Consider the following 24905-nt stretch of genomic DNA (forward strand, 5'->3'; position numbering starts at 1 on the left):
CTTTTGTCAAGGAAATCTCAGCTCTATGAGCAAACACTTGGTGAGTCTCCAACGAGAGATACTCAAAGGCCCAGGCATTCAAAGGCCTGTTATCCTGGGTGTAAAGGGAGCAAAATAAAAACAGCAGAAAAACTTTGACTTATATTATCCTTCACCAAGTATAGTCAGAGGTATGTACACTATATACACTATGTACAGCAATAGGTATTAGTGCACGCCACGGTAATCAAGGCAGAATTTAAGCCAATAGAATGCAGACCACCATGCTTCAACCAGCTCTCGAATGAAAATGACAAGGGTGAAAACGTGAGTGGGAACCACATCACCTCCACAATTGCCAGATCCACCTTCTCATTGTCTGAACCTAGATACTGATCTGACGATGGGGCCCCAATTGTCCGATCCTTAGCATCTGGTTCGCTTGTTGGTGGGGCAGTCTATGCGAGTGTGTTAACATGCTCTGAATAAAGATTACATACTCTTTGCATGCAACATAGTGGGCCGAGCCTAGCCTGTTTATCTTCAAAAGAGAACTACACAAACGAAAAGGCTTTGAAGCCACCTTCATTGCAATCCTGAACATCATCCCACAAAACTGTGGCAACTTCAGTATCTCCCAGTATTTGGCAAATAAGTTGTTGCCCAAGCTGGATACTGCCAACACGAGACACCAACCAACATGGAAAATACCATCACGAGACACCAACCAACCTGGACACTACCATCAAGAGACACCAGCCAACCTGGACACTACCATCACGTGACACCAATCAACCTGGACACTACCATCAAGAGACACCAGCCAACCTGGACACTACCATCACATGACACCAACCAACCTGAACACTACTATCACGAGAGACCAACCAACCTTGACACTACCATCACGAGACACCAACCAACCTTGTAATATCCTAAGAGTGGGTTTTCAGTGTCTGTAACCGTAGTTTCAAATGTGCGAATTTCCTGATATCTTCACACCTTACTTTTGTCAAGGAAATCTCAGCTCAATGAGCGAACACGTGATGAGTCTCCCACGAGAGGTAACCTCTGTAACCAAAATTTATGAGGGCTGTAGTGGCCTTTACAAACTCAGAAAAAGTGGCTAAGGGGAGATTCGGTGGCGAGATTCTGTCAAGAGACCGAGCTATAGACTTTGTGGCTGGCTTCTGCTGGGGGCAGGAGCCTTGTCTTGCCTAGGGTAGATAGGTGGAAGTTTCCTGTGGTACCTTCAGTATGCTTCAACCAGCTCTCAAATGAAAATGACAAGGGTGAAAACGTGAGTGGAAACCATATCATCTCCACAATTGCCAGATCCACCTTCTCATTGTCTGCACCTAGATACTGATCTGACGATGGGGCCCCGATCGTCCGATCCTTAGCATCTGGTTCGTTTGTTGGTGAGGCAGTCTATGCGAGTGTGTTAACATGCTCCGAATAAAGATTACATACTCTTTGCATGCAACATAGTGGGCCGAGCCTAACCTGTTTATCTTCAAAAGAGAACTACACAAACGAAAAGGCTTCGAAGCCACCTTCATTGCAATCCTGAACATCATCCCACAAAACTCTGGCAACTTCAATATCTCCCAGTATTTGGCAAACAAGTTGTTGCCCGAGCTGGATACTGCCAGCACGAGACACCAACCAACCTGGACTATACCATCACGAGACACCAACCAACCTGGACTATACCATCACGAGACACCAACCAACCTGGACACTACCATCAAGAGACACCAACCAACCTGGACACTACCATCACGTAACACCAACCAACCTGAACACTACCATCACGAGAGACCAACCAACTTGGACACTACCACCATCAAGAGACACAAGCCAACCTGGACACTACCATCACGAGACACCAACCAACCTTGTAATATCCTAAGAGTGGGTTTTCAGTATCTGTCTGTAACCGTAGTTTCAAATGTGCGAATTCCCTGATATCTTCGCACCTTACTTTTGTCAAGGAAATCTCAGCTCTACGAGTGAACACGTGGTGAGTCTCCCACGAGAGGTAACCTCTGTAACCAAAATTTATGAGGGATGTAGTGGCCTTTACAAACTCAAAGAAAGTGGCTAAGAGGAGATTCGGTGGCGAGATTCCGTCAAGAGACCGAGCTATAGACTTTGTGGCTGGCTTCTGCTGGTGGCAGGACCCTTGTCTTGCCTAGGGTGGATAGGTGGAAGTTTCCTGTGGCACCTTCAGTATGAATTTTAATCCACATAGAAGGTGGACTCCGTTATAGGTGTAGTAAATGGTTTTTTACTTTTGTCAACTAATTATATTCCCTATTCCCAAGTACCTAACTTTGATTTAGTTTCCCCCAGCTATCTCAGTATTAGATTCATTCCTCTTTAACCAAGAATATTGCTGTAATTGATGAGTACATATTAATAACTTGTAATGTAGTGAACTCATTTCCCATTTTAAATTTGTTGTTCTGTATGAGACTGAGTGGTAAGGTAGAAGTTAAGTGGAAATGAGTAAAAGTCAGCAAAATTGAGTAGTGAGGTGGGATGGTGACCTCGCTCATTATATAAAATCATTATTTTCTCATATTGAGGAAAATAAGCTGTTCCTTCACACTCGTGAGGTGATAACCTAGACACTGCCATCATGTGACACCAACCAACTGCCATCATGTGACACCAACCAACTGCCATCATGTGACACCAACCAACTGCCATCATGTGACACCAATCAACTGCCATCATGTGACACCAACCAACTGCCATCATGTGACACCAACCAACTGCCATCATGTGACACCAACCAACTGCCATCATGTGACACCAACCAACTGCCATCATGTGACACCAATCAACTGCCATCATGTGACACCAACCAACTGCCATCATGTGACACCAACCAACTGCCATCATGTGACACCAACCAACTGCCATCATGTGACACCAATCAACTGCCATCATGTGACACCAACCAACTGCCATCATGTGACACCAACCAACTGCCATCATGTGACACCAACCAACTGCCATCATGTGACACCAACCAACTGCCATCATGTGACACCAACCAACTGCCATCATGTGACACCAACTGCCATCATGTGGCACCAACCAACTGCCATCATGTGACACCAACCAACTGACATCATGTGACTCCAACCAACTGCCATCATGTGACACCAACCAACTGCCATCATGTGACACCAACCAACTGCCATCATGTGACACCAACCAACTGCCATCATGTGACTCCAACCAACTGCCATCATGTAACACCAACCAACTGCCATCATGTGACACCAACCAACTGCCATCATGTGACACCAACCAACTGCCATCATGTGACACCAACCAACTGTAATCATGTGACACCAACCAACTGCCATCATGTGACACCAACCAACTGCCATCATGTGACACCAACCAACTGCCATCATGTGACACCAACCAACTGCCATCATGTGACACCAACCAACTGCCATCATGTGACACCAACCAACTGCCATCATGTGACTCCAACCAACTGCCATCATGTAACACCAACCAACTGCCATCATGTGACACCAACCAACTGCCATCATGTGACACCAACCAACTGCCATCATGTGACACCAACCAACTGCCATCATGTGACACCAACCAACTGCCATCATGTGACACCAACCAACTGCCATCATGTGACACCAACCAACTGCCATCATGTGACACCAACCAACTGCCATCATGTGACACCAACCAAATGCCATCATGTGACACCAACCAACTGCCATCATGTGACACCAATCAACTGCCATCATGTGACACCAACCAACTGCCATCATGTGACACCAACCAACTGCCATCATGTGACACCAACCAACTGCCATCATGTGACACCAACCAACTGCCATCATGTGACACAAACCAACTGCCATCATGTGACACCAACCAACTGCCATCATGTGACACCAACCAACTGCCATCATGTGACACCAACCAACTGCCATCATGTGACACCAACCAACTGCCATCATGTGACACCAACCAACTGCCATCATGTGACACCAACCAACTGCCATCATGTGACACCAACCAACTGTCATCATGTGACACCAACCAACTGCCATCATGTGACACCAACCAACTGCCATCATGTGACACCAACCAACTGCCATCATGTGACACCAACCAACTGCCATCATGTGACACCAACCAACTGCCATCATGTGACACCAACCAACTGCCATCATGTGACACCATCCAACTGCCATCATTTGACACCAACCAAATGCCATCATGTGACACCAACCAGCTGCCATCATGTGACACCAACCAAGACACTGCCATCATGTGTCACCAACCAAGACACTGCCATCATGTGACACCAACCAAGGCACTGCCATCATGTGACACCAACCAAGACACTGCCATCATGTGACACCAACCAAGACACTGGCATCATGTGACACCAACCAAGGCACTGCCATCATGTGACACCAACCAAGGCACTGCCATCATGTGACACCAACCAAGACACTGCCATCATGTGACACCAACCAAGACACTGCCATCATGTGTCACCAACCAAGACACTGCCATCATGTGACACCAACCAAGACACTGCCATCATGTGACACCAACCAAGACACTGCCATCATGTGTCACCAACCAAGACACTGCCATCATGTGACACCAAGACACTGCCATCATGTGTCACCAACCAAGACACTGCCATCATGTGACACCAACCAAGACACTGCCATCATGTGACACCAACCAAGACACTGCCATCATGTGTCACCAACCAAGACACTGCCATCATGTGACACCATCCAAGACACTGCCATCATGTGTCACCAACCAAGACACTGCCATCATGTGACACCAACCAAGACACTGCCATCATGTGTCACCAACCAAGACACTGCCATCATGTGTCACCAACCAAGACACTGCCATCATGTGACACTAACCAAGACACTGCCATCATGTGACACCAACCAAGACACTGCCATCATGTGTCACCAACCAAGACACTGCCATCATGTGACACCAACCAAGACACTGCCATCATGTGTCACTAACCAAGACACTGCCATCATGTGTCACCAACCAAGACACTGCCATCATGTGACACTAACCAAGACACTGCCATCATGTGACACCAACCAAGACACTGCCATCATGTGTCACCAACCAAGACACTGCCATCATGTGTCACCAACCAAGACACTGCCATCATGTGTCACCAACCAAGACACTGCCATCATGTGACACTAACCAAGACACTGCCATCATGTGACACTAACCAAGGCACTGCCATCATGTGACAACAACCAAGACACTGCCATCATGTGACACTAACCAAGACACTGCCATCATGTGACAACAACCAAGACACTGCCATCATGTGACACCAGCCAAGACACTGCCATCATGTGACACTAACCAAGACACTGCCATCATGTGACAACAACCAAGACACTGCCATCATGTGACACCAGCCAAGACACTGCCATCATGTGACAACAACCAAGACACTGCCATCATGTGACACCAGCCAAGACACTGCCATCATGTGTCACCAACCAAGACACTGCCATCATGTGACACTAACCAAGACACTGCCATCATGTGACACTAACCAAGACACTGCCATCATGTGACAACAACCAAGACACTGCCATCATGTGACACTAACCAAGACACTGCCATCATGTGACAACAACCAAGACACTGCCATCATGTGACACCAGCCAAGAAACTGCCATCATGTGACACTAACCAAGACACTGCCATCATGTGACACCAGCCAAGACACTGCCATCATGTGACACCAGCCAAGACACTGCCATCATGTGACACCAACCAAGACACTGCCATCATGTGACACTAACCAAGACACTGCCATCATGTGACACCAGCCAAGACACTGCCATCATGTGACACCAGCCAAGACACTGCCATCATGTGACACCAACCTAGACACTGCCATCATGTGACACCAGCCAAGACACTGCCATCATATGACACCAGCCAAGACACTGCCATCATGTGACACCAACCAAGACACTGCCATCATGTGACACCAGCGAAGGCACTGCCATCATGTGACACCAACCAAGACACTGCCATCATGTGACACCAACCAAGACACTGCCATCATGTGACACCAACTAAGACACTGCCATCATGTGACACCAACCAAGACACTGCCATCATGTGACACCAACCAAGACACTGCCATCATGTGACACTAACCAAGACACTGCCATCATGTGACACCAACCAAGACACTGCCATCATGTGACACCAACCAAGACACTGCCATCATGTGTCACCAACCAAGACACTGCCATCATGTGTCACCAACCAAGACACTGCCATCATGTGACACTAACCAAGACACTGCCATCATGTGACACCAACCAAGACACTGCCATCATGTGACACCAACCAAGACACTGCCATCATGTGACACCAACCAAGACACTGCCATCATGTGACACCAACCAAGACACTGCCATCATGTGACACCAACTAAGACACTGCCATCATGTGACACCAACCAAGACACTGCCATCATGTGACACCAACCAAGACACTGCCATCATGTGACACCAACCAAGACACTGCCATCATGTGACACCAACCAAGACACTGCCATCATATGACACCAACCAAGGCACTGCCATCATGTGACACCAACCAAGACACTGCCATCATGTGACACCAACCAAGACACTGCCATCATGTGTCACCAACCAAGACACTGCCATCATGTGACACCAACCAAGACACTGCCATCATGTGACACCAACCAAGACACTGCCATCATGTGTCACCAACCAAGACACTGCCATCATGTGACACCAACCAAGACACTGCCATCATGTGTCACCAACCAAGACACTGCAATCATGTGTCACCAACCAAGACACTGCCATCATGTGACACCAACCAAGACACTGCCATCATGTGACACTAACTAACTCTGGGACCGGGGTGTGTATTTTTATTTATCATGGCGCCATTGTATGTTTTTAACAATTATGGGGCTAGTGAGTGTTGTCATCCATCATGGGACTTGTGAGTGCTTTCATCCATCATGGGACTTGTGTGTACTTTCATCCATCATGGGACTTGTGTGTACTTTCGTCCATCATGGGACTTGTGTGTACTTTCATCCATCATGGGACTTATGTGTACTTTCATCCATCATGGGACTTGTGTGTACTTTCATCCATCATGGGACTTGTGTGTACTTTCATCTATCATGGGACTTGTGTGTACTTTCATCCTTCATGGGACTTGTGTGTGCTTTCATCTATCATGGGACTTGTGTGTGCTTTCATCTATCATGGGACTTGTGTGTACTTTCATCCATCATGGGACTTGTGAGTGCTTTCATCTATCATGGGACTTGTGTGTGCTTTCATCTATCATGGGACTTGTGTGTACTTTCATCCATCATGGGACTTGTGTGTGCTTTCATCTATCATGGGACTTGTGTGTGCTTTCATCTATCATGGAACTTGTGTGTGCTTTCATCCATCATGGAACGTGTGTGCTTTCATCCATCATGGGACTTGTGTGTACTTTCATCCATCATGGAACTTGTGTGTGCTTTCATCCATCATGGAACTTGTGTGTGCTTTCATCCATCATGGGACTTGTGTGTGCTTTCATCTATCATGGGACTTGTGTGTACTTTCATCCATCATGGGACTTGTGTGTGCTTTCATCCATCATGGGACTTGTGAGTGCTTTCATCCATCATGGGACTTGTGTGTGCTTTCATCCATCATGGGACTTGTGAGTGCTTTCATCCATCATGGGACTTGTGTGTACTTTCATCCATCATGGGACTTGTGTGTGCTTTCATCCATCATGGGACTTGTGTGTGCTTTCATCCATCATGGGACTTGTGTGTGCTTTCATCCATCATGGGACTTGTGAGTGCTTTCATCCATCATGGGACTTGTGTGTGCTTTCATCCATCATGGGACTTGTGAGTGCTTTCATCCATCATGGGACTTGTGTGTGCTTTCATCCATTATGGGACTTGTGTGTGCTTTCATCTATCATGGGACTTGTTTGTCCTTTCATCCATCATGGGACTTGTGTGTACTTTCATCCTTCATGGGACTTGTGTGTGCTTTCATCTATCATGGGACTTGTTTGTGCTTTCATCTACCATGGGACTTGTGTGTATTTTCATCCTTCATCGGACTTGTGTGTGCTTTCATCTATCATGGGACTTCTTTGTGCTTTCATCTATCATGGGACTTGTGTGTACTTTCATCCTTCATGGGACTTGTGTGTGCTTTCATCTATCATGGGACTTGTTTGTGCTTTCATCTATCATGGGACTTGTGTGTACTTTCATCCTTCATGGGACTTGTGTGTGCTTTCATCTCTCATGGGACTTGTTTGTGCTTTCATCTGTCATGGGACTTGTGTGTACTTTCATCCTTCATGGGACTTGTGTGTGCTTTCATCTATCATGGGACTTGTTTGTGCTTTCATCTATCATGGGACTTGTGTGTGCTTTCATCTATCATGGGACTTGTTTGTGCTTTCATCCATCATGGGACTTGTGTGTGTTTTCATCCATCATGGGACTTGTGTGTATTTTCATCCATCATGGGACTTGTGTGTGCTTTCATCCGTCATGGGACTTTTGTGTGTTTTCATCCATCATGGGACTTGTGTGTGTTTTCATCCATCATGGGACTTGTGTGTGCTTTCATCCATCATGGGACTTGTGTGTACTTTCATCCATCATGGGACTTGTGTGTGCTTTCATCCATCATGGGACTTGTGTGTACTTTCATCCATCATGGGACTTGTGTGTGCTTTCTTCCGTCCTGGAGCCTGAATTTACATGCAATCACGATATAAAAGACATTGTGACAGAATAGTCACCTTTAATGAGACAACGTTTCGTTTAGTGCTCAAGCTTTTTCAAGCTTTCATGGCAAGCATTAGTTCGCATGGTCGAGGGAGCAGGAGAGACCCTGACTGTGTCTGGCCAGGAGGGCGCTGTGTGCTGAGGAGCGTGAGCCTGTGGTTCAACCAACCGGAAAATTCTCTGGTATGGGTACTGGTGTCTGGTATGAATGAGTGCTGATTCCAGGCTTTTCCTAATTTACTTTGCTTTTGCCCGCCGTAAATCTTGAGCGTTTCTGGTGTTATTGGTGGGTCAAGCATATCTCTCTTCATATTCATATGTGGACAAATCCCTAGGTGTCTCACCAACAAATGCTTTATTATAACTACTGAAAAAAATGGTGTGTATGCAGTCTCCTCTGGATTGCCGTGAACTCTCTAAACTCTAAAAATGTTTTTGGAAGCAGCGGTGATAGAGAATGTAATTTTGTTTTTACCCTTCTCCATTCCATCACACAGGACATCAACTCAACAGAGAAATCCATCGTTCAGTATTGACTTCATTTGCTGAATCTGTCCGAGTCTTCTTATATCAAGCTTTACGACAAGTTCTATACAGTATTGTATTTAATTAATATTGTGTCATCGATGAATATATTCTTTCACGCAAAGCTTCTTTCATCCAGTTCAATACCTTGACTATTGTTGCTTCTATTATTTTTAATCTTGGTTAATCTTTTAAGACAAATGTGCTGAAAAAAACTAAATAAACCACTGCAACGATTAAATTGAATTGTTGTGTTCGTTTATCACAAATTTTCCTCGTCGTTGGCAAGTGACTTAGTGATGATGGAGGTCGTCATAAAATCCAGTGATAGTGTCTCAGATGTGACAGTCATCAGTCTGTTAAGATAGAAGAGTTTTCTGACTTGGGTTTCCTTATTATCTTCTGTTATAGAGCGAGCTAAGGCTCCAGGCTGGTAATCTAGATTGCGGGCTTGAATTCCGTCACTCTATTTAAATTTTATGAGAAAGTTTATCAAAAGCTTTTTAAAAGTCTAAATACAATCAACCTATGATTATCATTCCATTATTAAATGAGTGATGGGTGTGGGAATGTGGATGTGGGTATGGGGTTAGGAGCAATTGTAGGCCTGGGTGGGTGGGTGACGGAATAGATGTAAGGCTGGTTTTGGATTCAGGCGTACTAATGGGTGTAGGTGCGGGTGTGGAGATGTAGGTGAGCGTGGGGGCGTGCATGGGCTGAAGAGGGCCATCTCGAGACTCAGTGCCACCCTGAAGTTTTAACTGTATCTCCATTTATTTGGCGGAACAAATTTAATAATTCATCTCTGCCAGTGTGTGTGTGTGTGTGTGTGTGTGTGTGTGTGTGTACTCACCTATTTGTACTCACCTATTTGGTTGCAGGGGTCGAGTCTTAGCTCCTGGCCCCGCCTCTTCAACGGTTGCTACTAGGTCCTCTCCCCGCTCCATGAACTTTATCAAACCTCGTCTTAAAACTGTGTATGGTTTCTGCCTCCACTACGTCATTTTCTAGGCTATTCCACTGCCTTACAACTCTATGACTGAAGAAATACTTCCAAATATCTCTCTGACTCATTTGTGTCTTCAACTTTCAATTGTGGCCTCTTGTTTCTGTGTCCCCTCCCTGGAACATCCTGTCTTTGTCCACCTTGTCTATTCCACGCAGTATTTTATATGTCGTTATCATGTCTCCCCTGACCCTCCTGTCCTCCAGTGTCGTCAGGCCGATTTCCCTTAATCTTTCTTCATAGGACATTCCCCTTAGCTCTGGAACTAACCTTGTGGCAAACCTTTGTACTTTCTCTAGTTTCTTGACGTGCTTTATCAAGTACGGGTTCCAAACAGGTGCTGCATACTCCAGTATGGGCCTGACATACACGGTGTACAGTGTCTTGAACGATTCCTTACTAAGGTATCGGAATGTTGTTCTCAGGTTTGCCAGGCGCCCATATGCTGCAGCAGTTATCTGATTGATGTGTGCTTCCGGAGACATGCTCGGTGTTATACTCACCCCAAGATCTTTCTCCTTGAGTGAGGTTTGCAGTCTTTGGCCACCTAGCCTATACTCTGTCTGTGGTCTTCTGTGCCCTTCCCCTATCTTCATGACTTTGCATTTGGCAGGATTAAATTCGAGAAGCCATTTGCTGGACCAGGTGTCCAGTCTGTCCAGGTCTCTTTGAAGTCTTGCCTGGTCCTCATCAGATTTAATTCTCCTCATTAACTTCACATCATCTGCAAACAGGGACACTACTGAGTCTAACCCTTCCATCATGTCGTTCACATATACCAAAAATAGCACTGGTCCTAGGACCGACCCCTGTGGGACCCCGCTCGTCACAGGTGCCCACTGTGATACATCATTACGTACCATGAGTCGTTGCTGCCTCCCTGTCAGGTATTCTCTGATCCATTGCAGTGCCCTTCCTGTTATATGCGCCTGATGCTCTAGCTTCTGCACTAATCTCTTGTGAGGAACTGTGTCAAAGGCCTTCTTGCAGTCCAAGAAGATGCAATCAACCCACCCCTCTCTCTCGTGTCTTACTTCTGTTATTTTATCATAAAACTCCAGAAGGTTTGTGACACAGGATTTGCCTTCCGTGAATCCGTGCTGGTTGACATTTATACTCTTGTTCCGTTCCAGGTGCTCCACCACTCTCCTCCTGATAATCTTCTCCATAATTTTGCATACTATACACGTCAATGACACAGGTCTATAGTTTAGTGCCTCTTTTCTGTCTCCTTTTTTAAAAATGGGAACTACATTTGCCGTCTTCCATACCTCAGGTAGTTGCCCAGTTTCCAGGGACGTGTTGAAGATTGTGGTAAGTGGCAAGCACAACATATCTGCTCCTTCTCTAAGGACCCAAGGGGAGATGTCCGGTCCCACTGCATTTGAGGTATCGATGTCCCTTAGCAGTTTCTTCACTTCCTCCTCATCTGTATGTATGTCGTCCAACACTTGTTGGTGTATTCCTTGCTGGTGTCCCCATCTGGTCTGTCCCCCCAGAGTCCTTCCTGTCTCTACTGTAAATACTTCCTTAAATCTCGTGTTGAGCTCCTCACATACCTCTTGATCGTTTCTTGTGAGTTCTCCACCTTCTTTCCTCAGCCTTATCACCTGGTCCTTGACTGTTGTCTTCCTCCTAATGTGGCTATACAGCAGATTCGGGTCAGATTTGACTTTCGATGCTATGTCGTTTTCATACTGTCGCTGGGCCTCCCTCCTTATCTGTGCATACTCGTTTCTGGCTCTTCTACTAATCTCCTTGTTTTCCTGGGTCCTATGCCTCCTGTACCTTTTCCATTCTCTGTTGCACTTAGTTTTTGCCTCCCTACACCTTCGGGTAAACCAAGGACTCGTTTTGGTCTTCCTATTATTTCTGTTTCCCTTGGGAACAAAACTTTCCTCTGCCTCCTTGCACTTTGTTGCCACATATTCTATCATCTCGTTTACTGATTTTCCTACCATTTCTCTGTCCCACTGAACCTCCTGCAGGAAGTTTCTCATACCTGTGTAGTCCCCCCATTTATAGTTTGGCCTGTCCCCTTCAGTTCCTGTTGCCTTCTCCACTTGTAACTCTACTATATAATCAAAACTCAGAACCACGTGATCGCTAGCTCCAAGGGGCCTCTCGTAAGTGATGTCCTCAAAGTCTGAACTGCTCAGGGTGAACACAAGATCCAGTCTTGCTGGTTCATCCTCCCCTCTCTCTCTGGTTGTGTCCCTGACATGTTGATGCATGAGGTTTTCAAGTACCACATCCATCATCTTGGCTCTCCATGTGTGTGTGTGTGTGTGTGTGTGTGTGTTCGCGCGTTCTTGAGGCGGAGTCTATTAGACGTTTCTATCCCTTTACATAATTACTAACAACCAGCTTACTGTGCTTCCTGTGCCCTGTCATTCCAACTCTTAATTCTGTGTATCATGTTATGCATAATCCTCCACCACATCATGTGGCTTATCTATCTCAGTAGCTCTCATCTATATTTCCTAGCTCACTCTTCCCACATATATTTTCTGTCACATGATTATTTCCGGTATTTTTTCACCTCTTTTTTAGTATTGTTACCTTGGGTTTATAAAGTATCTCCTTGTAGTCAGGTCTCTTCCTCTTGACTATAACGTGTATCATATTGTATATGGAATACAATACTGTTAAGCTTATAAGACTGATGTGCAACACTTGGGTCTTCATTGCCCTAAGTCTCGTCTGCTGTGGAGGCGAAACATTTCTGCAATAAAGATATCTAAGCGTTATATTTCATGTCTTGTCCGTCCCTTTCTTTTCCCCTGTCATAATTTTCACATCTCTCAGGTATTATATCTAGAAGATACTTATTTTTTTACCACGTTTGTAGCGAGTTCAAGTCATCATGGAGCTTTTCTCATTCCTCTCCGCTTGCTATCGTTCTCATTAGTTTCTTATCAGCAAACAGTGATAGGTTAGTTAGTTAGAGATTTGCCGGTATTTCCGGCCTGGGTCTTCTCCAGATGGTGACCCGGCGAACAATGATAGGTAGAATTAATTTTGCTCCAAATAATTTATGTACATAAGAAGCAACAAGGGTTCCAGTACTGGTCCTTGAGGAGCCCCTGTGAGGGAAAAAACAGTTAATGAGTTGTACATATACCTATGAGAATGAATATATGATTGTGGTGAGAGTCGTTCGCGTGAAGCAATTGTTACAGAGAAATGCAGACGCCAAGTCAGTTTCCTGCCTCTTTCCACACTTCTTTGGGGGGGGGGTTAGGTGATTTAGGGATCTGGACATCGTCAGAAAGTCACTTAGCCACCCAGCTCTCTTCCTTAATGGTGGAAACGGGCTCTTATTCTAGGGATTTGGATCTGTACTCCAATTCCCTGAATTGAGCCATCCATCCCCCCTTCACAGGCGTTGTATAATCCCTACGGTTTTGGCGTTCCCTCATAACAATATTAACAATAATAATTATACCCAGCTCTCTGGTGATTCCTGTGTGTTATGACCGGGCCAACAGGACTACGAGGGATCACCTGGACTGCAGAGTTTATCAAAAAGTTGTGGATTTAATCCAGCCTACCTTCACCTTCATTTTCTGTGAAAGGGTACTTACTATGTATGTGTGGACCTGAGTTACTCTGTGAGCTATCTCTCTCGTCACCTCCGAGACAACCCACCAGCCTGGTGTTCACCGCTTCATATGGTTCACTCTTGCCTGATTGCTCGACTGCTCTACACCGTCTTGACTGTTGTGCGCTTCTCATTAAGGGCTCTTGCCTTTCATACCACTGGTGTCTCCTCCTTTGTCTAGTGGTGACCATCTGCTACATCTATGGAAGAGTTATTCTCGTAACCTTTGATTACTGTGAATCAGAACCTGTCTGCAACGTCACGAGCCGAGTCATACCTATTGCTGCTCTTGTATATTTATTTATCCTAGCTTTGATTCAATGTAGTAATTTGTTTCGCATTTTCATTGTTTTCAATAAGCCAAGAATTACTGTATGTTTTGGTGTCTATTGTTAAGCAAATTATTAAAATTTTGCATTATCATTAATTTCTTCACATTATTTATATTTACTTGTTACTCATATGTTTTGTCCACCTTTTCTTTTACTAAGAATTGTCATTGACACTATGAAACACTGAGGAGTCAGTCGTTACAACTGAGGCTACTTAACACTATTATTTCCTTATTAATATATCTGCCTCTGTTTCGCAGCGCAATTCTGTAGCCACTTGAGCAACTTGTCACTCGTGTCTGCAGTTCTGATTCGTATATAAGTCTCTGGTATAATACTGTTCTGAATGTGTTTTTTATAGTTTTATTTTATATATTATCTTCTTATGAAACTCCAGGTGATACCCACGACAGGATTTGCAAACTGTGTAACCTTGTTACTTTTGTCTTGCTTGTGATGTTTTCCTGGTGATCATCTCTTATCTCTTATTTTTCGTTTGATAGTCAGCGATATTGGTCTGCTTTCCTTGTTTTTTTAATTTTAGGATTGTATCTCTGTTTTTTTTTTCAGCTGCTTGGTAGTTACCCACTTTCTAATGACTTGTAAATTCTTCTGCCTTTCTTTCATTACCCAAAATCATATCTTATTATTCCCATTTCTATCTTTTCATCGATTTTATAAGAAATTATTAATTTCTTTCTATTTTATTTTATTGTATTCTAGTCTCTGTTGGTCGTCCTTTCCTCTCCCTCCTCATAAAATCTTGAATCGTCAATTCACTTCTGGACTTACCGCCATGTAATAATTTGTCATCTCGCTCCCTTCCTTGAGTCATATCACATAGTTCCAGGCTGTCATCTTCGCTTTGCGAGGACATGTATCAGCTTCGTTTATGTTTTGACTTTCATTGCTGCATTTGCGAAATCTTTTTACCCTTTCTTTCTGATCCTTGCATGGCAGATCATAGCCATCATCTTTTCTCTGTGCATTTCCCACGCCTTTTGCTCTTTGTTTTTTGCCTTATAACTTGTCTTTGTATACCATGGACTCTCTCTCTCTCTCTCTCTCTCTCTCGCTCTCTCTCTCTCTCTCTCTCTCTCTCTCTCTCTCTCTCTCTCTCTCTTGTATTCTCATTCTTGCTGGTATATATTTCTCCTTGACTTCCTGGCGTCTGTTACGTAATCTCTCTATCATCTCGTGTACTGTCTAATCCTTCTTATTGTATTACATTCAAGATTTCTCTTATTCCCATGTCTTTAACTCCGCTAGATTCCCTTTTCTTGTATATCTCTGCTTTCGCATATCTCCATCCTCATATCTAGCAGATAGTCAAAATATACGACTACTCAATCACTGGCTCCTGGTGGTTCCCCATATTCAACTTGCACTTTTTCTGATTCAGTCAATGTAAAGACCAGATGCAGTCTTGCTGGTTCGTCGTTTCGTCCTGTCTTAGTCGTGTCTTCAACATTATAACTCATGGAGTTTCGTATTACTATTTATATCAGTTTTCCCTCCGTGCTTCTGATTGGGTTCCCACTTCACCCCGTTAATTTGACCTTGATTGAAGTTTCTCAAGACAGTTTTGTGTCACTGATGTGCTTCATGTGTTACATGTATTCTGTGTCTTGGTTATCTAGTGTTCGCTGGAGGAGTGTAAACTGATGTTTGCAAGTGTGTTGTGTCTGCACAGGTCTCAAGAAGCCATTTTATAATAAAGACTTTTACTCCACTGGGGACGAAATATCATCACAATAACATTAATAAAATGCCGTAACCCGCAATGTGTTTCATTGACGTAGAAACTACCACCACTTCAGCAGATGTGAGGTATGGAAGTGGTGAACAGGCGTACACCAAGAGGTGTGATACTGAGCAAGTGCACACCATCACCTGTGTGGTGGTGTTCGTATAGGACCATAGGTCTCCAAAAAGGGACTACCAGACAGTTCATTTGTCCCTTGGGTAATAATGGAGTGTATAGATGTGCGCAAGTAGTCGTGGTGAACATGTGTACACTAACAGGTGTTGGTATATCCTCTACAGGTGTCCCAGAGTGACCACCAGACGGTGAGGCTGCAGAGAGTGTCCCTGGAGGCAGGTGGTCGCTACAAGTGTGAGGTGTTGACGGAGGCGCCGCTCTTCCGAACTCTTGTTAAATCTGCTGCCATGAACGTCGTTGGTGAGTAACTTCTCTTCTGCACTCTCTCCTCGTTATACTCTCCTCTCTTCTGTACTCTCTATTCAATATACTCTCCTCTCTTCTGCACTCTCCTTTCTACTACTCATTTCTCGGCTACACTCTGTCGCCTCTCTTCTACACTCCCCCGCCTTTTACACTCCCTTACTTCTCTTCTACACTCCCTTGTTTCTTTTCTACACTCCCTAGATTCTCTTCTACACTCCCTTGCTTCTCTTCTACACTCCCTTGCTTCTCTTCTACACTCCCTTGCTTCTCTTCTACACTCCCTTGTTTCTTTTCTACACTCCCTAGCTTCTCTTCTACACTCCCTTGCTTCTCTTCTACACTCCCTCACGCTTATCTTCTATACTCCCTCGTTTCTCTTCTACACTCCCTCACGCTTCTCTTCTACACTATCTCGCTTCTCTTCTATACTTCCTCGCTTCTCTTCTACAATCCTTCGCTTCTCTTCTATACTCCCTCGCTTCTCTTCTATATTCCCTCGCTTCTCTTTTACATTCACTCGCTTATCTTCTACATTCCCTCGCTTCTCTTCTACATTCCCTCGCTTCTCTTCTACATTCCCTCGCTTCTCTTTTACAGCCTCTCGCTTCTCTTCTACATTCCCTCGCTTCTCTTCTACACTCCCTCGCTTCTCTTCTACATTCCCTCACTTCTATTCTACATTCCCTCGCATCTCTTCTACATTCATAAGAACATAAGAACATAAGAAAGGAGGAACACTGCAGCAGGCCTGTTGGCCCATACTAGGCAGGTCCTTTACAATTCATCCCACTAACAAAACATTTGCCCAACCCAATTTTCAATGCCACCCAAGAAATAAGCTCTGATGTGCAAGTCCCACTCAAATCCAACCCCTCCCACTCATGTACTTATCCAACCTAAATTTGAAACTACCCAAAGTCCTAGCCTCAATAACCCAACTAGGTAGACTGTTCCACTGATCAACTACCCGATTTCCAAACCAATACTTTCCTATGTCCTTTCTAAATCTAAACTTATCTAATTTAAATCCATTACTGCGGGTTCTCTCTTGGAGAGACATCCTCAAGACCTTATTAATATCAACTTTATTAATACCTATCTTCCACTTATACACCTCGATCAGGTCTCCCCTCATTCTTCGTCTAACAAGTGAATGTAACTTAAGAGTCTTCAATCTTTCTTCATAAGGAAGATTTCTAATGCTATGTATTAATTTAGTCATCCTACGCTGAATGTTTTCTAACAAATTTATGTCCATTCTGTAATATGGAGACCAGAATTGAGCTGCATAATCTAGGTGAGGCCTTACTAATGATGTATAAAGCTGCAGTATGACCTCTGGACTTCTGTTACTTACACTTCTTGATATAAATCCCAGCTTAGGCATTGCTGTCTTGGTTTAAGGTTGCTGCTCACCATAACCCCCAAGTCCTTTTCGCAATCTGTATGGCTAAGTTCTACATCATTTAACTTATAAGTACTAGGGTTATGGGCACTCCCGAGCTTCAGAACCTTGCATTTATCTGCATTGAACTGCATCTGCCACTTTTCTGACCAAGAACTGAGTTTGTCTAAATCCTCCCGAAGTTCCCTAACATCTACGTTTGAATCAATTATCCTACCTATCTTTGTGTCATTGGCGAATTTGATCATATCACTAGTAATTCCCTCCCACAAATCAATTCCCTCGCTTCTCTTCTACATTCCCTCGCTTTTCTTTTACACGCCCTAGGGCGGCCACAACACTAGGGTAGGCACCCACACTAGGGTGACCACCTACACTAGGGTGACCACCCACACTTGGGTGACCGCCCACACTAGGGTGATCACCTACACTAGGGTGACCACCCACACTTGGGTGACCGCCCACACTAGGGTGACCACCTACACTAGGGTGACCACCCACACTTGGGTGACCGCCCACACTAGGGTGACCACCTACACTAGGGTGACCACCTACACTAGGGTGACCACTCACACAAGGGTGACCACTCACCCTAGGGTGACCACCCACACTAGGGTGACCACCCACACTAGGGTGATCACCTACACCAGGGTGACCAACCACACTAGGGTGACCACCCACAATAGGGTGACCACCCACACTAGGGTGACCACTCACCACCCACACTAGGGTGATCACCCACACCAGGGTGACCAACCACACTTGGGTGACCACTCACCACCCACACTAGGGTGACCACCCACACTAGGGTGACCATCCACAGGAGGGTGACCACCCACTCTAAAGTGATTACCCACCCTAGGGTGACCACCCACACTAAGGTGACCACCCACATTAAAGTGACCTCCCACACTAAAGTGACCACCCACACTAGGGTGACCACCCACACTAGGGGTGACCACCCACACTCGGGTGACCATCCACACTAGGGTGACCACCCACACTAGGTTTACCACCCACACTAGGGTGACCACCCACACTAGGGTGACCACCCACACTAGGGTGACCACCCACACTAGGGTGACCACCCACACTAGGGTGACCACCCACACTAGGTTGACCACCTACACTAGGGTCACCACCCACCCTAGGGTGACCCACACTAGGGTGACCACCCACACTAGGCTGACAACTGACACTAGGGTGACCACCTACACTAGGGTGACCACCCACACTAGGGTAACCACCCATACTAGGGTGACCACCCACACTAGGGTGACAACTGGCACTAGGGTGACCACCCACACTAGGGTGACCACCCACACTAGGGTGACCACCCACACTAGGGTGACCACCCACACTAGGGTGACCACCCACACTAGGGTGACCACCAACACTAGAGTGACCACCCACACTAGGGTGACCACCCACACTAGGATGACCACCCACACTAGAGTGACCACCCATACTAGAGTGACCACCCACACTAGAGTGACCACCCACACTAGAGTGACCACCCATACTAGAGTGACCACCCACACTAGAGTGACCACCCACACTAGAGTGACCACCCACACTAGAGTGACCACCCACACTAGAGTGACCACCCACACTAGGGTGACCACCCACACTAGGGTGATCACCCACACTAGGGTGACCACCCACACTAGAGTGACCACCCACACTAGAGTGACCACCCACACTAGAGTGACCACCCACACTAGGGTGACCACTGACATTAGTGTGACCACCCACACTAGAGTGACCACCCACACTAGAGTGACCACTCACACTAGAGTGACCACCCACACTAGGGTGACCACCCACACTAGAGTGACCACCCACACTAGAGTGACCACCCACACTAGAGTGACTACTCACACTAGAGTAACCACCCACACTAGAGTGACCACCCACACTAGGGTGACCACTCACACTAGAGTGACCACAAACACTAGAGTGACCACCCACACTAGGGTGACCACCCACACTAGGGTGACCACTCACACTAGAGTGACCACTCACACTAGAGTGACCACTCACACTAGAGTGACCACTCAAACTAGAGTGACCACCCACACTAGAGTGACCACTCACACTAGGGTGACCACTCACACTGTAGTGACCACCCACACTAGGGTGACCACCCACAATAGAGTGACCACCCACACTAGGGTGACCATCCACACTAGAGTGACCACCCACACTAGAGTGACCACCAACACTAGGGTGACCACCCACACTAGGGTGACCACTCACACTAGGGTGACCACCCACACTAGAGTGACCACCCACACTAGAGTGACCACCAACACTAGGGTGACCACCCACACTAGGGTAACCACCCACACTAGAGTGACCACTCACACTAGGGTGACCACTCACACTGTAGTGACCACCCACACTAGGGTGACCACCCACAATAGAGTGACCACCCACACTAGGGTGACCACCCACACTAGAGTGACCACCCACACTAGAGTGACCACCAACACTAGGGTGACCACCCACACTAGGGTGACCACTCACACTAGAGTGACCACCCACAATAAAGTGACCACCCACACTAGGGTAACCACTCACACTAGAGTAACCACTCACACTAGAGTGACCACCCACACTAGGGTGACCACCCACACTAGAGTGACCACCCACACTAGAGTGACCACCAACACTAGGGTGACCACCCACACTAGGGTGACCACTCACACTAGAGTGACCACCCACAATAAAGTGACCACCCACACTAGGGTGACCACTCACACTAGAGTAACCACTCACACTAGAGTGACCACCCACACTAGGGTGACCACCCACACTAGGGTGACCACCCACACTAGGGTGACCACCCACACTAGAGTGACCACCCACACTAGAGTGACCAACACTAGGGTGACCACCCACACTAGGGTGACCACTCACACTAGAGTGACCACTCACACTAGAGTGACCACTCACACTAGAGTAACCACTCACACTAGAGTGACCACCCACACTAGGGTGACCACCCACACTAGAGTGACCACCCACACTAGAGTGACCACCCACACTAGTGACCACTCACACTAGAGTAACCACCCACACTAGAGTGACCACCCACACTAGGGTGACCACTCACACTAGAGTAACCACCCACACTAGAGTGACCACCCACACTAGGGTGACCACCCACACTAGGGTGACCACTCACACTAGAGTGACCACTCACACTAGAGTGACCACTCACACTAGAGTGACCACTCAAACTAGACTGACCACCCACACTAGAGTGACCACTCACACTAGGGTGACCACTCACACTGTAGTGACCACCCACACTAGGGTGACCACCCACACTAGAGTGACCACCCACAATAGAGTGACCACCCACACTAGGTTGACCACCCACACTAGTGTGACCACCCACACTAGAGTGACCACCCACACTAGAGTGACCACCCACACTAGGGTGACCACTCACACTAGAGTGACCACTCACACTAGAGTGACCACTCACACTAGAGTAACCACTCACACTAGAGTGACCACCCACACTAGAGTGACCACCCACACTAGAGTGACCACCCACACTAGAGTGACCACCCACACTAGGGTGACCACCCACACTAGAGTGACCACCCACACTTGGGTGACCACCCACACTAGAGTGACCACCCACACTAGAGTGACCACCCACACTAGGGTGACCACTCATACTAGAGTGACCACCCACACTGGGGTGACCACCCACACTAGAGTGACCACCCACACTAGGGTGACCACCCACACTAGGGTGACCACCCACACTAGAGTGACCACCCACATTAGGGTGACCACCCACACTACAGTGACTACCCACACTAGAGTGACCACCCACACTAGGGTGACCACCCACACTAGGGTGACCACTCACACGAGAGTGACCACCCACACTAGGGTGACCACCCACACTAGGGTGACCACCCACACTAGAGTGAGCACCCACATTAGGGTGACCACCCACACTACAGTGACTACCCACACTAGAGTGACCACCCACACTAGGGTGACCACCCACACTAGAGTGACCACTCACACTAGAGTGACCACCCACACTAGAGTGACCACCCACATTAGGGTGACCACCCACACTACAGTGACTACCCACACTAGAGTGACCACCCACACTAGGGTGACCACCCACACTAGAGTGACCACTCACACTAGAGTGACCACCCACACTAGAGTGACCACCCACACTAGAGTGACCACCCACACTAGAGTGACCACCCACACTAGAGTGACCACCCACACTAGGGTGACCACCCACACTAGGGTGACCACTCACACTAGAGTGACCACCCACACTAGAGTGACCACCCACACTAGAGTGACCACCCACACTAGAGTGACCACCCACACTAGAGTGACCACCCACACTAGGGTGACCACCCACACTAGAGTGACCACCCACACTAGAGTGACCACCCACACTAGAGTGACCACCCACACTAGAGTGACCACCCACACTAGGGTGACCACCCACACTAGAGTGACCACCCACACTAGAGTGACCACCCACACTAGAGTGACCACCCACACTAGAGTGACCACCCACACTAGAGTGACCACCCACACTAGGGTGACCACCCACACTAGGGTGACCACTCACACTAGAGTGACCACCCACACTAGAGTGACCACCCACACTAGGGTGACCACCCACACTAGGGTGACCACCCACACTAGAGTGACCACCCACATTAGAGTGACCACCCACACTAGAGTGACCACCCACACTAGAGTGACCACCCACACTAGGGTGACCACCCACACTAGGGTGACCACTCACACTAGAGTGACCACCCACACTAGGGTGACCACCCACACTAGGGTGACCACTCACACTAGAGTGACCACCCACACTAGGGTGACCACCCACACTAGGGTGACCACTCACACTAGAGTGACCACCCACACTAGGGTGACCACTCACACTAGGGTGACCACTCACACTAGGGTGACCACCCACACTAGAGTGACCACCCACACTAGAGTGACCACCCACACTAGAGTGACCACCCACACTAGGGTGACCACTCACACTAGGGTGACCACTCACACTAGAGTGACCACCCACACTAGAGTGACCACCCACACTAGAGTGACCACCCACACTAGGGTGACCACCCACACTAGGGTGACCACTCACACTAGAGTGACCACCCACACTAGGGTGACCACCCACACTAGGGTGACCACTCACACTAGAGTGACCACCCACACTAGGGTGACCACCCACACTAGGGTGACCACCCACACTAGGGTGACCACTCACACTAGAGTGACCACCCACACTAGGGTGACCACCCACACTAGAGTGACCACCCACACTAGGGTGACCACCCACACTAGGGTGACCACCCACACTAGGGTGACCACTCACACTAGAGTGACCACCCACACTAGGGTGACCACCCACACTAGGGTGACCACCCACACTAGGGTGACCACTCACACTAGAGTGACCACCCACACTAGGGTGACCACCCACACTAGGGTGACCACTCACACTAGAGTGACCACCCACACTAGGGTGACCACCCACACTAGAGTGACCACCCACACTAGGGTGACCACCCACACTAGGGTGACCACCCACACTAGGGTGACCACTCACACTAGAGTGACCACCCACACTAGGGTGACCACTCACACTAGAGTGACCACCCACACTAGGGTGACCACTCACACTAGAGTGACCACCCACACTAGGGTGACCACCCACACTAGGGTGACCACTCACACTAGAGTGACCACCCACACTAGAGTGACCACCCACACTAGAGTGACCACCCACACTAGGGTGACCACCCACACTAGGGTGACCACTCACACTAGAGTGACCACCCACACTAGGGTGACCACCCACACTAGGGTGACCACCCACACTAGGGTGACCACCCACACTAGAGTGACCACCCACACTAGAGTGACCACCCACACTAGAGTGACCACCCACACTAGAGTGACCACCCACACTAGAGTGACCACCCACACTAGAGTGACCACCCACACTAGGGTGACCACCCACACTAGGGTGACCACTCACACTAGAGTGACCACCCACACTAGAGTGACCACCCACACTAGAGTGACCACCCACACTAGAGTGACCACCCACACTAGGGTGACCACTCACACTAGAGTGACCACCCACACTAGGGTGACCACCCACACTAGGGTGACCACTCACACTAGAGTGACCACTCACACTAGAGTGACCACCCACACTAGAGTGACCACCCACACTAGGGTGACCACTCACACTAGAGTGACCACCCACACTAGGGTGACCACCCACACTAGAGTGACCACCCACACTAGGGTGACCACCCACACTAGGGTGACCACCCACACTAGGGTGACCACTCACACTAGAGTGACCACCCACACTAGGGTGACCACCCACACTAGGGTGACCACCCACACTAGGGTGACCACTCACACTAGAGTGACCACCCACACTAGGGTGACCACCCACACTAGGGTGACCACTCACACTAGAGTGACCACCCACACTAGGGTGACCACCCACACTAGAGTGACCACCCACACTAGGGTGACCACCCACACTAGGGTGACCACCCACACTAGGGTGACCACTCACACTAGAGTGACCACCCACACTAGGGTGACCACTCACACTAGAGTGACCACCCACACTAGGGTGACCACTCACACTAGAGTGACCACCCACACTAGGGTGACCACCCACACTAGGGTGACCACTCACACTAGAGTGACCACCCACACTAGAGTGACCACCCACACTAGAGTGACCACCCACACTAGGGTGACCACCCACACTAGGGTGACCACTCACACTAGAGTGACCACCCACACTAGGGTGACCACCCACACTAGGGTGACCACCCACACTAGGGTGACCACCCACACTAGAGTGACCACCCACACTAGAGTGACCACCCACACTAGAGTGACCACCCACACT

General features: G+C 47.7%; 1 protein-coding gene across 1 annotated transcript in view; it reads left to right on the forward strand.

Annotated features, from left to right (window-relative positions):
* Nucleotides 1-24905, forward strand: part of LOC128706584 (cell adhesion molecule 3) — a 412130-nt gene that overhangs the window by 351284 nt on the left and 35941 nt on the right. The window contains exon 4 of the mRNA XM_070088015.1: nt 16386-16521. Coding sequence (XP_069944116.1) covers nt 16386-16521 — 136 coding nt within the window. The remainder of the gene's footprint in view (nt 1-16385; nt 16522-24905) is intronic.

This window comes from Cherax quadricarinatus, chromosome 2 (genome assembly GCF_038502225.1).
Source record: "Cherax quadricarinatus isolate ZL_2023a chromosome 2, ASM3850222v1, whole genome shotgun sequence".
NCBI classification, from domain to species: domain Eukaryota; kingdom Metazoa; phylum Arthropoda; class Malacostraca; order Decapoda; family Parastacidae; genus Cherax; species Cherax quadricarinatus.